The 15271-nt window shown below is 38.4% G+C and overlaps 1 protein-coding gene across 2 annotated transcripts in view; it reads left to right on the forward strand.

Moving 5' to 3' along the window:
* CKAP5 (cytoskeleton associated protein 5) overlaps positions 1-15271 on the forward strand; it is a 108652-nt gene that overhangs the window by 56503 nt on the left and 36878 nt on the right. For both annotated transcript variants that reach the window (XM_007455767.1, XM_007455768.1), the window contains exons 10-18: positions 2171-2260; positions 2366-2530; positions 3029-3157; positions 3931-4113; positions 7385-7498; positions 7788-7898; positions 9194-9286; positions 12105-12290; positions 13063-13157. In XM_007455767.1, the coding sequence (XP_007455829.1) occupies positions 2171-2260; positions 2366-2530; positions 3029-3157; positions 3931-4113; positions 7385-7498; positions 7788-7898; positions 9194-9286; positions 12105-12290; positions 13063-13157 (1166 nt within the window). The remainder of the gene's footprint in view (positions 1-2170; positions 2261-2365; positions 2531-3028; positions 3158-3930; positions 4114-7384; positions 7499-7787; positions 7899-9193; positions 9287-12104; positions 12291-13062; positions 13158-15271) is intronic.

Raw genomic sequence — 15271 nt, forward strand, 5'->3', positions numbered from 1 at the left:
GGCGCGGACCCCCAAAAAAAAAAAAAAAAAAAAAAAAAAAAAAAAAATCATGTGACTAGCTTTACCAGGGAAATAAAAATAAGGGTCTTTAAAACCCTTAAACATGTAAATCACAAATTGGAGTAAAATTATAATCATTATTTTTATAGTAATCATTACTTATTATATAATATCTCTGTGTGTGTATGGTATCAAGTGTATTGATTAGCTTTTGGTCAGTTTTGTGTTACTTAGAATATTTTATACTTCTGTATTACAATTTTTCAAGCTAGAAAACAATCTTTAAAGTACATTTTAATTTACTAAATTTATAGTTAGATGATTACCTGACCATTTAGTTTGAATTCTGATTCTGGCTTTGTGACATTTCGGTGTGCAGCTTAAAGAATGTCTCTAGTGCTTTATAGTTTGGGGTATTTGTCTCCCCTTAAAATTACATCATATACAGTGTTTGATATCAAGCATGTTAGTGTGGTTCAGCTTTATTTTCCTTAGCTACTTATAAACTGTCTTTTTGGCAATATATATAAAAGTGAACTTTAGCTTTATAGCTATTAAAATATCTTGATTTTTAATTGGCAGGGGTCAAAATGGGTAAAGGGAGTCAATTGTATGGTGACGGATGAAAACTAGACTTTTGGTGGTGAGCACGCTATAGTGTATACAGAAATCGAATTATAATGTGGTACACATGAATCTTAGATAATGTTATGGACCAGTGTTACATCAATAAAAACAAACAGTTTTTTGTTTTGTTTTTTGTTTTTTTTTGCGGTACGCGTGCCTCTCACTGTTGTGGCCTCTCCCGTTGCGGAGCACAGGAGTTTTTAAAAGTATATTGAAACAAACAGTTTTTAAAAGTATATTGATTTTCAGGTTTATTACTAACTCTTAGTATTAAAAAGTCTTTTATGTTTCTCCCCGGAAACTGTATTCCTTCTGATCTGTATCACTTCTATGAAATTTTTTTTAAAAATTGGGTTGGGGGAGGTGCCATTGAGCTTTGCTATATATTTTACACCTTAAAAAGCAACTTTAATTTGCCTGCCAGCACAGTGCCTGGCTACATATACTCAATACATATACTTGGTATTCAGTAAATATTTAATGAATTAGTGATAGTTTATAAGATAAAATAAACATTATAAAAATTCTAACTTTACTGATCTAAACTTAGTACTTGAGTAAGAAGACACAGTTCTGATCAAAATTGCTGGGCTTCCCTGGTGGCACAGTGGTTGAGAGTCCGCCTGCCGATGCAGGGGACACGGGTTCGTGCCCTGGTCCGGGAAGATCCCACATGCCGCGGAGCGGCTGGGCCCGTGAGCCATGGCCGCTGAGCCTGTGCGTCCGGAGCCTGTGCTCCGCAACGGTAGAGGCCCATGTACTGCAAAAAAAAAAAAAAAAATTGCTATAATTTCTGGTACTGTTTCTTTTTTCTTTAGTGTAGTGAAGAAGCAGAAGACATCTCAGTCCAAGTGAGGGCTATCAGAATCTTGGGTGGGGAGGAAGAATTGTATACTATACCTGTTCCCCTACCCTAAATCCACCTAGTTGAGAATCATTTTGTCCAATAAGAGTTGTTACTGATAAAAATGATTGTAAGGTTGCATATAAGGTACAGATGCAAAAACAAAGGTTGAGAAACATTGCTGTGGTGGTATAGGCATAAGATTGTTCCAGCATAAGATTCTTGTGCCCTTCAAGAAAGGAAATGACTTCTTAATCCAACTTAGATGTTTACTTTTTTGTTTATTTTGGTAGAGGCAAACATTGTTTTAATAAGTTTTATTGAGATACAACTTACATACTATAAAATTCACCGTCTTAAAGTATATAATTCAGTGGTTTTAGTATATTCATAAGGGTGTGTTACCATCACTACTATCTAATTCCAGAACATTTTCACCACCCCAAAAAGAAACCCTATATCCATTAGCAGTCACTCCCCATTCTCCCCTCCCCCAGACCCTGGCAACAACTGATATACTTTTCTGCTTCTGTGGATTTGAAGTTTCGTACAAATGGAATAATACACGTGTGGTCCTTTGTGACTGGCATCTTTCACTTAGCATAACGTTTTCAAAGTTCATCCATGTTGTAGCATATATCAGTACATCATTCCTTTTTTTTTTTTTGCCGAATACATTCCAACTATTCACTTTTAAAGGTTGTACCAACCATTTTGGAGAAATTCAAAGAGAAGAAGCCTCAAGTGGTACAAGCCCTGCAGGAGGCAATTGATGCAATCTTTCTTACTGTAAGTTGAGTTTGTGGTTTTGTCTAAAGTAAAGTTTGTCAATGTAATATTTTGATTGTTCTTTACATTTGAGAAAAGCTTATTGACCACATTTTCTTTCTAAAGACCACACTACAGAACATCAGTGAGGATGTTTTAGCAGTAATGGATAATAAAAATCCAACCATCAAGCAGCAGACATCTCTTTTCATTGCAAGAAGCTTCCGCCACTGCACTGCTTCCACCCTGCCAAAGAGCTTACTAAAGCCCTTTTGTGCTGCTCTACTTAAGGTATAGACTCTCTTTGAAATTGAGGAAATATTTTATACCTAGGCAAGATTTTGTTTTTTCTACTGATTGTGTAGTGACTACTTGACTTGAAGACTGTAGATTATTGTCTTTTGAGGAGAGACCCTCTGTAGCTTTGAAAATTGAATCCAAATTCTTGTATTATTTATGTTCCTGTTCTTGAAGAAAAGCACAAATTAGCTTTATAATTTCACTAACTACTAAAACTTTTATTTCTTATTTGGCCCATAAACTGATATTCAGCTGGATCTGGTCAAGCACAGGCATCCAGTTTAGAGTATTTAAAGGTCATTTGAGTATGGAGCATTTTAGATAGAGGGTAAGAGGAAGGGTAACTTAATTGGCAAATAGAAAGCTAAGCTTAGATTCTGTGAATTGTAAAAAGCAAATTCTTTATCTAACAACCATCAGTCTGAATTAAAATCAGTAATACCTAAAGAACCTTGTCTCAAGATCATCTTGCTTACTTCCGGACTATAGCACATCAATGATTCTGCTCCTGAAGTCAGAGATGCTGCATTTGAAGCATTGGGTACTGCTTTGAAGGTGGTTGGTGAGAAAGCAGTAAACCCATTCTTAGCTGATGTCGACAAACTCAAGCTTGATAAGGTAGGTTAGTAATGGGTTGTAATGAAATTGGATAGCAGTCCTGTCTCTGTGCAATATGGGTTTGTTTACTGGTATCCTCTTGATCAGAATTTCTTGATTAGTAGAAATATCTTTCAAATTGTAAAAAATAAAATAAAATAAAATTGAGTGACCAATCTGTAGAGGAGGTAAAAATGATGTTTTGAGTTAATTTCATTTCTAATATCTGGAAAATTGCCTTTCTAAATATGAATGTCTTCCATCAAAAATATGGTTATTGTTTATTTTTAATTTTCATTGGAGTATAGTTGATTTACAGTGTTGTATGAGTTTCTGCTGTACAGCAAAGTGAATCAGTTATGCATATACATATATCCATTCTTTTTTAGATTCTTTTTCCATATAGGTCATTACAGATTATTGAGTAGAGTTCCCTGTGCTATACAGTAGGTCCTTATTAGTTATCTGTTTTATATATAGTAGTGTGTATATGTCAATCCTAATCTCCCTATTTATCCCTCCTCCCCTACCCCCCCGGTAAACATAAGTTCATTTTCTACAAAAATGTGGTTATTGTAAGTTTAGTAAATTCTCATTTGCATAGAAATATAATGTAAGACGTCATTAATGTATATCTACTGCCAAGAAAATATGGATAATTTATCTTTGTTGAAAAGGAAACTTTTCTCTCTGAATTCTCATGTAGTTGTGGTTTAGAAGTGACTTATTAAGTAATGTAATGATCGTGTTTCAAAGTTAGGCTCAGTGACGTCTATCTCAATTTCATTCTCCAGATCAAAGAATGTTCAGAAAAAGTAGAGCTCGTACATGGTAAGAAAGCTGGACTTGCAGCTGACAAGAAGGAGTTCAAGCCTGTGCCGGGAAGAGCTGCTGCTTCGGGGACTACAGGAGATAAGGACACAAAGGACATTTCAGCACCCAAACCAGGACCCTTAAAAAAGGCACCTGCTACTAAGGTTAATAGATGACTTGGAAAATATGGTTTAAAAATTAGAATTTAGTAAGGTAGGGCCTGAATCTCAGGTTCAGGGTTGTTCTTCAATATGATTTCATTTGAGAGATGAACTCATTACAACATTCAAAATACAGCAGAGCATCTTTTAATGAAGACAGCATATTCCAGTAGTACATTTGGTTATTTGAAACCTATATAGAGATAAAAATGGTAATGAAGATACAGGAGTACATTTTAAGGCATCAGAAAGTACCATTAAATAATGAAATAGGGACTTCCCTGGTGGCTCAGTGGTTAAGAATCCACCTGCCAATGCAGGGACACGAGTTCGATTCCTAGTCTGGGAAGATCCCACATGCCACAGAGCAACTAAGCCTGTGTGCTACAACTGCTGAGCCTGCAAGCCACAACTACTGAGCCCACGTGCCACAACTACTGAAGCCTGCACTCCTAGAGCCTGTGCTCCGCAACAAGAGAAGCCTGCACACCACAGCAAAGAGTAGCCCCTGCCTGCTGCAACTAGAGAAAGCCCACGTGCAGCAACAGACCCAATGCAGCCAAAAATAAATAAAATAAAATAAATTGATTAAAAATAATAATAATAATGAAATAGTATGGCAAGGTACATAACATTAATAACGTAAGTTCATTTTCTAACTTAAGGTCATTTTGCTAATAATGCTCTGGAATTGCAGCACCGAGTCTCCGTTCCATCAGGGTCTCATTTTGTAGTGTAGAAGAGGGGGAAATGACCAAGGGCAAATATGGCATTCTTACAGTGAACACTTTTCTTGGACTGGATTCTCTTAAGCATGAAGTTAAGAGAATGCAAGAAGTTTGATCCTCTTTTCCACCCTGAGCCCCAGCCTGGAGTTAGGAGAAGAGAACTGATATTTAGTGAGCTTTACTTTGTGAAGCATTTTACCTACATAATCTCATTTAATCATCATAACAATCCTTGAGATAAGCGTTTTGTGATCCCTGTTTTTCCAGAAAAGGAAACTAGGGCTCAGCAAGGTTAAATGTCCTGCACATGCTCTTACAATTCACTTGTTTGTTTATTCTGTCTCCCCACACTGTATTATAAACTTTAAAGGACAGAGATCTTGTCACTGCTTGACCACTTGTGCATAGAAGAGGCTCTGGCATATAGCAGGAACTCTGCATATATTTGTTGAATGACCAGAGTTGCAGAACTGGGATTTGAACCCAGGTATCTAGCTACAGAGTCTGTGTACTTTCATGTATGCTGTCTCTTCAGCACTCCAGTACAGGGAGTTGGCAGCTATTTTCTCCTTTCTCACCAGCTCCTGCCTCTCTGGACAGTGACCTGGGCACAGCACCTTAAGACTCTTTTCTTATCTTGCTGAACCTTTCCATGCTAGCCGGCTTTCTCTTATAAGTGATTCTTTTCCTTCCCCCAAGAATAAGCTGTGGGTGGGGTGGGGAAGGACTCGCTTTTGTTCTTTTGAAAAAATCAGTAGGACAGTATCAGCCAATAAACCTATCAAGCCAATAAACATGTATGTTTATGTTAAAAAAAAAAAAAAGATTTATTAATTGAGGTGCCTCTCAATTAATAAAACAGAGTACTATCATATACAAGAAAGGATCCAGAAGAGGTGTTCTAGTAAATCAAAGACTGTAAAATTTTCTATTTTTACAGTGAGAAAACAATTAAATCTCTCTTCATGGGGTAGTTATTATGAACCAATAAAATCATAGTGCTAATGTGAACTGGCAAGTGTTAGAGGTTTCCATTGGATTAAAAACCAGCATCTTAGCTTTGCTAACCCCACCTTAAAAGCTTAGAATATGTTCAAGATAACAGTGGTTTCAGAACAGCTCTGGATGTTCAAGACTAAATTGGTCCTCTGTCATTTTATCTTTTCTTTTTAGGTTTGGGCATTGCTTAATAAATATCCAAAATAGGTAGAAGGAATGATGTGGGCAGTGATGTGTGTTGCCATATTAATGTTACTGCCCTTGGCTGTGTACCTTATGATAAACTGCTATTTTCTTGTGACCTTTCAAAACTGGGGGTGACATAAATTTAAATCAAGATATTTAAATAGAATATTAGCAGATAGAATCCAGTGGGTACAATAGAAAGTATGAGCAACTGAAGTTTATTCCAGGATTGCAAGGATAGTTTGATATTAGAAAAATTACTGAATTTATAGATCAAAAGAAGTCTAATTTCAGACACTGAAAAGGAATATAATAAATTTCAGCATGTCTTCTTGATAAAAATTCTTAACCATATAGAAATGAATGGATACTTTGATATGATTAAGTATATCATTTTTATAGATTATATTATAGATTATATCATTTTTATATATTATATAGATTATATTTTATAGATTACTTGCTTGGAAAACCCAAGCAAGTCAACTGGAAAACTAATAAAACAATAAAAAATATTCAGTGAGATGGACATCTTCAACATAACTAGAACACTCACTGAAATTGGCCTAACACCTCTTTTCCTTCACAAATTAGGTAGTTCTACAGTGAGTAATAACATATTCTCATGTTACTTGGAGTAACTTTGTGGTTAAATAGTGAGTACTTTGTGGTTAAATAGTGAGTAAATGTTATAACTCAGAAACTGCCCTTTACTAGTGTAGGAAGGATCTAGAGGCATTTAAAGGCTCAAACGTTAATTCTCAAATTAATCTGTAAATGTAGCATAAATCCAGTTCATCGTTTTTATTTCATTTATCTCATTACCTCATTTTGAATTAGAGGTTCTTTTTTTTTTTAATTTTATTTATTTTTGGCTGTGTTGGGTCTTCGTTGCTGCTCGTGGGCTTTTCTCTGGGTGCTGTTGTCTTCATTGTGGTGCTCGGGCTTCTCATTGCGGTGGTTTCTCTTGCAGTGGAGCACGGGCCCTAGGCATGTGGGCTTCAGTAGTTGTGGTACACAGGCTTAGTTGCTCCGTGGCATGTGGGATCTTCCCAGACCAGGGCTCGAACCCATGTCCCTTGCATTGGCAGGCGGATTCTTAAGCACTGCGCCACCAGGGAAGCTCTAGAGGTTCTTAGTACAGCTTCTACAGATTCCCCATGAATGATCTTCAGGATGTCTGTCTGCCCTTGAAATTGCTAAATTCTGTGGGCACAAAAAACATGAGTCTTTTTGTTGTCGCTGTTGGTTGAGTGATCCCTCATTTTAATCAAATTTTTGAGGAATCTCTAACCCCAAAATGTCTAAGAATCACTATTCTAAATCCTTAAGTGGTTTAATATTTTTCTGTTTGCTTTTAGCCTGGCGGGCCACCGAAGAAGGGGAAACCAGCTGCACTAGGAGGCGCAGGGAGCATTGGAACCAAGAACAAGAAAGGGTTGGAGACTAAAGAAATAGTGGAGCCTGAGCTCTCGGTCAGTATTATACAGTATGCCTCAAACTCAAAACCATGGAAAGTCATTGCCTATGAGGAGGTTCAAGTTCTTTCTTTTCTGAGTTCCGTAACATATAGTTAATGGATGTCTTTTTAGCTTATTGAAACTGTGCCTTGGACAAACTTCCCCTTGACAGTAGTATAATAGAATCCTCAGATACTAAAACACACCTATGGGAGTGTTCTTGTAGTTTTGGCTGGGGTATTCTTACATTCTTGCCATCTGTTTCCTTAAGCAATTATTAATGTTAATGTTTTGTATCTTACAGATAGAAGTATGTGAAGAAAAAGCTTCAGCTGTCCTTCCTGCTACCTGTATACAGCTTCTAGACAGCAGTAACTGGAAGGAAAGGCTGGCCTGTATGGAAGAGTTTCAAAAGGTGGGTGCACAGGGATGAGTTGAATGTGAAAGAAAATTACATCATACAGAAGTGATGAATTGATAAATGAAGGACTAGTCCTAATTGCTGTATTTTATAACCAGTGAACATGTCTGCAGGGTGTTAACTAAAGATGAGGTGGGGTTTTTATTTGCTTTTTAGCTGTTTAGTATTTATCTTTCAACATCTGCTTTCTGTGGCTTCTAAATTAATTTTGGGTTTTTTTGGGCTGTGTTGGGCCTTTGTTGCTACGCTCAGGCTTTCTCTAGTTGTGGTGAGCGGGGGCTACTCTTCATTGAGGTGCGCGGGCTTCTCATTGTGGTGGCTTCTCTTGTTGCAGAGCACGGGCTCTAGGCACACGGGCTTCAGTAGTTGAAGCACGTGGGTTCAGTAGTTGCAGCATGCAGGTCCTGGAGCGTGCGGGCTTTAGTAGTTGCGGCACGTGGGCTCTAGGGCGCGCAGGCATCAGTAGTTGGGGCGCACGGGCTTAGTTGCTCCGTGGCAGACCAGGGATCTTCCCAGACCGGGGATCGAACCCATGTCCCCTGCATTGGCAGACAGATTCTTAACCACTGTGCCACCAGGGAAGTCCCTGAATTTTAATATTATGGTATTAAACTTACTAGGCAAACAGGTCTCTTCACGTAAACCACCCCTCATCCATTTCTATGTTTCCCTCTTTGTTGTCATGATTCTCAGAAGAACAGACATTATCACTTGGTATGAAAAGCTTCTTTAAAAAAAATCTGTGTTGGACAGGAGCATGGTGGTTTATTTTGGCACACACTCTTTAATTCTAATGAGGAGGGGTGTGGAGAAACTGCAAGAATGCTGCAACTTGAGCCAGGAGTCCTGGCTTCCAGTCCTGCATCCGCCACTCAGACTTAGCCCTGAGGTGTGCTTCTTTGAAACCTGTACTTAAATGCTTCTATCCTACTCTACTTTGCTATGTTTTTAGGAAAATCGAATAAGTCAAAATATGTATAAGCAGTTTCTGCCATACACTGGGCAAATTAAAACTGTTACTGTTACTTTCTTTGGGGCAAATTATTTGTGAATTCATGAAAGGTGAAAAAAAGAGTTTCAGTGGCATCACTATAACAACCATATACCAAACATCCAACTTAAGAAACAAAGTATTATAACAGAAAGTAAACAAGCTCTCTCTGTGACCCTCCTCATTTCCATTCCCCTCACTCCTTCAAAGGTAAACACATAATTGATTTGGTATATACTGTTCCCTTGGAACTAATCATTAATCCCTTAACTCTCCTACTATCTTGTTTTACTTCAAGGCTGTTGAACTAATGGACCGAACTGAAATGCCATGCCAGGCATTAGTGAGGATGCTGGCCAAGAAACCTGGATGGAAAGAAACTAATTTTCAGGTATATTTAAATTAGAGATTTAATGTCTTTTATTGAAGTAATTTTCATTACATCATCCTATAGTGTATTAGAGAGGTATAGTTTGGCAATTTTTAGCTTGTTCTTTTTTTAAAAATCACTCAGCCAATGTGTCATGTAATTTTAAATGAACAGTGGAATGTGTGCATTTTGATTAAACACATAACTCTAACTTTGTGCATTTAGGAGTTTATATATATACAAATACTTATTGTTTGTTAATTCATATGTATGCATTTTTCTCATTATTTAGGCCTGGAAGCCCTTGAATATAGGGAGGGATGAACAATGAGATAGTTTTCTTATTTCTTTGCATAAAAAATAAATGTAGTCTTTAAATTGCCAATAAAAAATTACCACATAATCGGTTTAACTCATTAACTGATAATAGAGATGAAATTGAGCAGTACCGTTATTTAGTCTAAAAAGTAGGTGTAAAGGGAGGTATAGGAAAGTAATACATGAAGGAAAATGAGAAAAGTGTTTTCTTCTCCTCCTCTAGACATACATAGAGCTGATGGGAAACAAAAGTTTGAAATGTATCAGGTTTATTTTTGGCTTCCTGCTAGTCTCTTTTTTACTTCTGTTTTGCCACCTCTTATTCTCTGTTTAGGACCTTAGCTCCCTTGTTCACTGTTCCCTTAGCACTGTGTTATAACCTCATCCATACCATCCAGCTCCACAAAGGTTTCCCGTGCCAGAAGGTTCTGATACTGCCTTCTTCCCCTCACACCACCACTTTTAAAACTCCCCTTACGTAGCTTCTCAGATAGGTGAAAGAAGCACACCTGATTTGAGCTAATTCCCTTCTTTGTATTAGATCCATAACAAGAGATAATTTTATATCTTTTTTTCCTTTATAATGACTTTCCTGAGGGTATAACATTGTTTTAAAGGGTACAGTGCAGCTGTTTTTAGTCTATACACATAGTTAGCAACTCCTACCACTATTTAATTTTAGAATATTTTCATCACCCCAAAAAGAAACCCCATACCCATCAGTAGTCACTCTCTATTCCTCCCCAAGTCCCCACCCCGAGTCCCTGGCAACAATTAATCTACTTTCTCTCTCTATGGATCACTTCTCCTGTACATTTCATGTAAATAGAATGATGTGGCCTTTTGTGTCTGGCTTTTACTTAGCATAATGTTTTCAAGGTTCATCCATACTGTAGCATATATCAACTCTACAGTCTTTTTTTTTTTTTGGCAGTACGCGGGCCTCTCACGGCCATGACCTCTCCCGCTGCGGAGCACAGTCTCCGGACATGCAGGCTCAGCGGCCATGGCCCACGGGCCCAGCCGCTCCGCGGCATGTGGGATCCTCCCGGACTGGGGCACGAACCCACGTCCCCTGCATAAGCAGGCGGACTGTCAACCACTGCGCCACCAGGGAAGCCCTACAGTATTTTATTGCTAAACAGTATTCCATCGTATGGATATACAACATTTTATTTACCCATTCATAAGTTCTTTGTTGTTTCTTCGGCTGTGTCACGCAGCATATGGAATCTTAGTTCTCCAACCAGGGATCCCGCGACCCCTTCATTGGAAGCGCGGAGTCTTAACCACTGGACCACCAGGGAAGTCCCTACCCATTCATAAGTTGATGGGCGTTTGCATTGTTTCTGCTTTGGGGCTATTGTGAATAATGCTACTATGAACTTTCATGTACAAGCTTTTGTGTGAACACATGTATATACCTAGAAGTAGAATTGCTGGGTCTTATGGTGACTCTGTGTTTAACTTTTTGAGAAACTGACAAACTGTTTTCTAAAGTGGCTGTACCATTTTATCCTTGCACTAGCAGTGCAGGAGAGTTCCAGTTTCTCTACTTCCTTGCCAACACTTGTTATTTAAATATTCAAACAGGACAAAGGGAAATATTTTTGGTCAAAAGTGTCTGAAGTCCCAGACATCTGCCATCATCACATTAATATCTTTAGATTGATTTTCACAGTTCCTTCCGTTCTTCCACTTAAAAATCTACAAATTCTTTAAATCTCTCAAGTTCTGGTGTGTGTAATGTGTGTGTGTGTGTGTGTGTACACGAGGGTTGTAATTTTTTTTGTGGGCAGCTCTAGTAGGAACTCTGAAGTAGTATGGTCATTTTATTATGTATTTCAGGATGTATGCTCAGTACTATATGCAGATAACCATAGGAGAAGGAGAATATAGAAATTATATTTTTCAATTCATAAACTTCATGTGGTAACATTGCTTGTTAATATTTTATTTTATTTTATTTATTTATTTATTTTTTTGCGGTATGCGGGCCTCTCACTGCTGTGGCCTCTCCCGTTGCGGAGCACAGGCTCCGGACGCTCAGGCTCAGCGGCCATGGCTCACGGGCGCAGCTGCTCCGCGGCATGTGGGATCTTCCCGGACCGGGGCACGAACCCGCGTCCCCTGCATCGGCAGGCGGACTCTCAACCACTGCGCCACCAGGGAAGCCCAATATTTTAAAACAGAGTGGGTTTTTTTCTGTCTTAGCTGTCAGCTACATTAATTGATAACAAAGGATAAAAATTATTTTGTTTCTTGGTTTAAAGTTTGATTTTAGTTTGGTCATGTTCTCAGCTGTTACATCTTCAGGCTGCTATAAAAATAAGTAAATAAGTAAATGTCTTTGGGCAATTCCCTGGCGGTCCAGTGGTTAGGACTTGGCACTTTCACTGCCGAGGGCCTGATTCAATCTCTGGTCAGGGAACTAAGATCCCACAAGCCATGTGGCACGCCCCACCCCCGCCAAAAAAATGTCTTTGGCTTACTCAACTTTCTGATACTTATCCTTGTTCAGGTGATGCAAATGAAGCTTCACATAGTTGCTTTGATTGCCCAGAAGGGAAATTTTTCCAAAACTTCAGCTCAGATCGTCTTAGATGGCCTTGTAGACAAGATTGGAGATGTGAAATGTGGGAACAATGCAAAAGAAGCTATGACAGCAATAGCTGAAGCTTGCATGTTGCCATGGACAGCTGAACAGGTTAGTGACACAGAGCTCTCTTTCCTCAAGTTTTCCCAGTTTTTTCCCAAATTTTAATTTAAAGTTATTAGTTAAACTTTAGTTCTTTTCTTCTCAAGTAAAACCTTTTTTGATACTGTTTTACTTTTACCTTTAGTAATTTTTGCACTGTTGCCTGATAATTAAACTTGTCTTAGTCAAGAATATTCTATTAAGAATGAAAGTAATTTTCTCTTAAGACATTATCATCCAGAGTGACCACTAATGAAAAGTTGTAAACAGTCCAGATTGCCTTTTTTTTTTTTTTTTTTTTTTTTTTTTTTTTTTTCTTGCGTTATGCGGGCCTCTCACTGTTGTGGCCTCTCCCATTTGCGGAGCACAGGCTCCGGACGCGCAGGCTCAGTGGCCATGGCTCACGGGCCCAGCCGCTCCGCGGCATGTGGGATCTTCCCGAAACGGGGCACGAACCCGCGTCTCCTGCATCCGCAGGCGGACTCTCAAGCACTGCGCCACCAGGGAAGCCCCCAGATTGCCTTTTAAAAAAAAATTTTTTTATTGAAGTGTTAGTTGATGTACAATACTGTGAGAATGCTTTTAATACTTCTGTCACTTACCTCATTTTCTTGTGTAAATTAAATATTTCATTCCTAAGGCATTCTTGCAGTTGTGTTAGCATCAGGAAAACCACACTTAATCTACTACTGCCTTAATGTCAAGCTATATTTCTGTGAGAAATATGAGAGAAAAACACAGATCTGTTTTGGTTTTTTGTATGTTTGTTTTTCCACTCCAGGTTATGTCAATGGCTTTCTTACAGAAGAATCCCAAGAATCAGTCAGAAACTCTGAATTGGCTATCAAATGCAATAAAAGAATTTGGTTTTTCTGGGTAAGTCAGAAAGAAATCAAGTACATGTTTTGCCAGTCTCTAACTGGTGATTATATTTGTTGTAGCTATTGCTGCTTATTTCTGAGAAGCCAGAGCTGGATTGTCTATAATTTCTATAAAACAAGACTACCTTTGTTCCTGAAAAGCCTGTGTTGACTTGTGTTCCTGCATTTTGATATCCACTAATTAGAGTTCTCTAAGTTATTTTTCCTCAAGTATTTGTAACTGTCCACAGAAAAGCCAGTTCCAAGGATTTCTAGTCAAATACATTTGGAAAATACTACATAAAATCACACTTGTTTAGAGATCTATAGTGCACGTTGGAAAATTAAAGGCTCTCAGAAGTCCTGTAGTTGAGACACTTGTTTAACCCACTCTTTCCCAAAGTTATTTGCCTATTGAACACATTTGTTTACAGTAGTCCCCCACTTATCTGTGGTTTCACCTTCCACAGTTTCAGTTACCCACAGCCAACTGCAGTCAAAAAATATTAAATGGAAAATTTCAGAAATAAACAATTTATAAGTTTTAAACTGTGGGCCGTTCTGAGTAGCATGATGAAATCTTACTCTGTCCTGCCCGGGATATGAATCATTCCTTTGTCCAGTGTATCCCACCCATCAGTCACTTAGTAGCTGTCTCAGTTACAAATCGATCCTTGTGGTATTGCAGTGCTGCTGTTCAAGTAGCCCTTATTTTACTTAATAATGGCCCCATGGAACTTCCCTGGCTGTCCATTGGTTGGGACTTTGCCTTCCAATGCAGGGGGAGCGGGTTCGATCCCTGGTCAGGGAGCTCAGATCCCACATGCCTCGTGGCCAAAAAACCAAAACATAAAACAGAAGCAATATTGTAAGAAATTAAATAAAGACTTTAAAAATGGTCCACATCAAAAAAGTCTTAAAAAAAAAAAATTTGCCCCAAAGTGCAAGAGTAGAGATGCTGTCAGTTTGGATATGCTAAAAAGAAGCTGTAAAGTGCTTCCTTTAAGTGAAAAAGTGAAAGTTCTCAACTCAGTAAGGAAAGAAAAAACTGGCATGCTGAGGTTGCTAAGATCTACAGTAAGAATCTTCTATCCATAAATTGTGAAGGAAAAAGAAATTCGTGAGTTTCACTGTTGCACCTCAAACTGCAAACATTGTAAGTGCTTAGTTAAGATGGAAAAGGCATTGAATTTTTGGGTGGAAGACATAAACGGAAAGAAAACATGACTGATGGCAATGTGTTCCACCCAAAAGCGTGCAGCCTATGAAGATTTCAGTAAGGGATCCCCTGAAATAAGTGACACCAAGCCATTTGCTGCAAGTAAGGATGGCTACACAGATTCAGAAACAGGTTGGGACTGAAAAATGTAAAAATTACAGGAGGGGCTGCGTTTGCCAGTGAAGCAGCCGCTGCATTTCTGGTAGAGTTGAAAAAATTGATTAAGGAGAAAGAGCACGCTCACATAACTTCTGTTACAGTATATTGTTATAATTGTTCTATTCTGTTATTAGTTATTATTACTAATCTCTTACTGTATCTAATTTATAAATTAAACTTTATCATAGTTCCATAGGTATAGGAAAAAAATAGTATATATAGTACTATCCACAGTTTCAGGAATCCACTGGGGGGTCTTGGAAGGTATCCCTCCCAGATAAGGGGGAACTGTTGTATTTTATTTAACAAAATTTTATAGACTTACTTTATGCCTGGCACTTTCTAAAAAATAACTCATTTGATTTAATCGTCATTAAAAACCATGTGAGGTATTGTTCTCTCCTTTTATAGATGAGGAAACTAGGGCACAGAAAGCTTAAGTGATCTGCCCAAGTCACAGTTAGAAAGTGGCAAAGCCAAGATTTTTTTCTTTTTTTAATAAAGTTATTTTATTTATTTATTTTTGGCTGTATTGGGTCTTCGTTGCTGCGCACAGGCTTTCTCTAGTTGCGGCAAGCAGGGGCTGCTGTTCGTTGCGGTGCGCGGGCTTCTCGTTGCGGTGGCTTCTCTTGTTGTGGAGCACAGGCTCTAGGCACACGGGCTTCAGTAGTTGTGGCATGCAGGCTTAGCAGACTCGCGGGCTCTAGAGCTCAGGCTCAACAGTTGTGGTGCACAGGCTTAGTTGCTTCGCG

The sequence above is a fragment of the Lipotes vexillifer genome, unplaced genomic scaffold (assembly GCF_000442215.2).
Source record: "Lipotes vexillifer unplaced genomic scaffold, Lipotes_vexillifer_v1.1 scaffold977, whole genome shotgun sequence".
Taxonomy (NCBI): domain Eukaryota; kingdom Metazoa; phylum Chordata; class Mammalia; order Artiodactyla; family Lipotidae; genus Lipotes; species Lipotes vexillifer.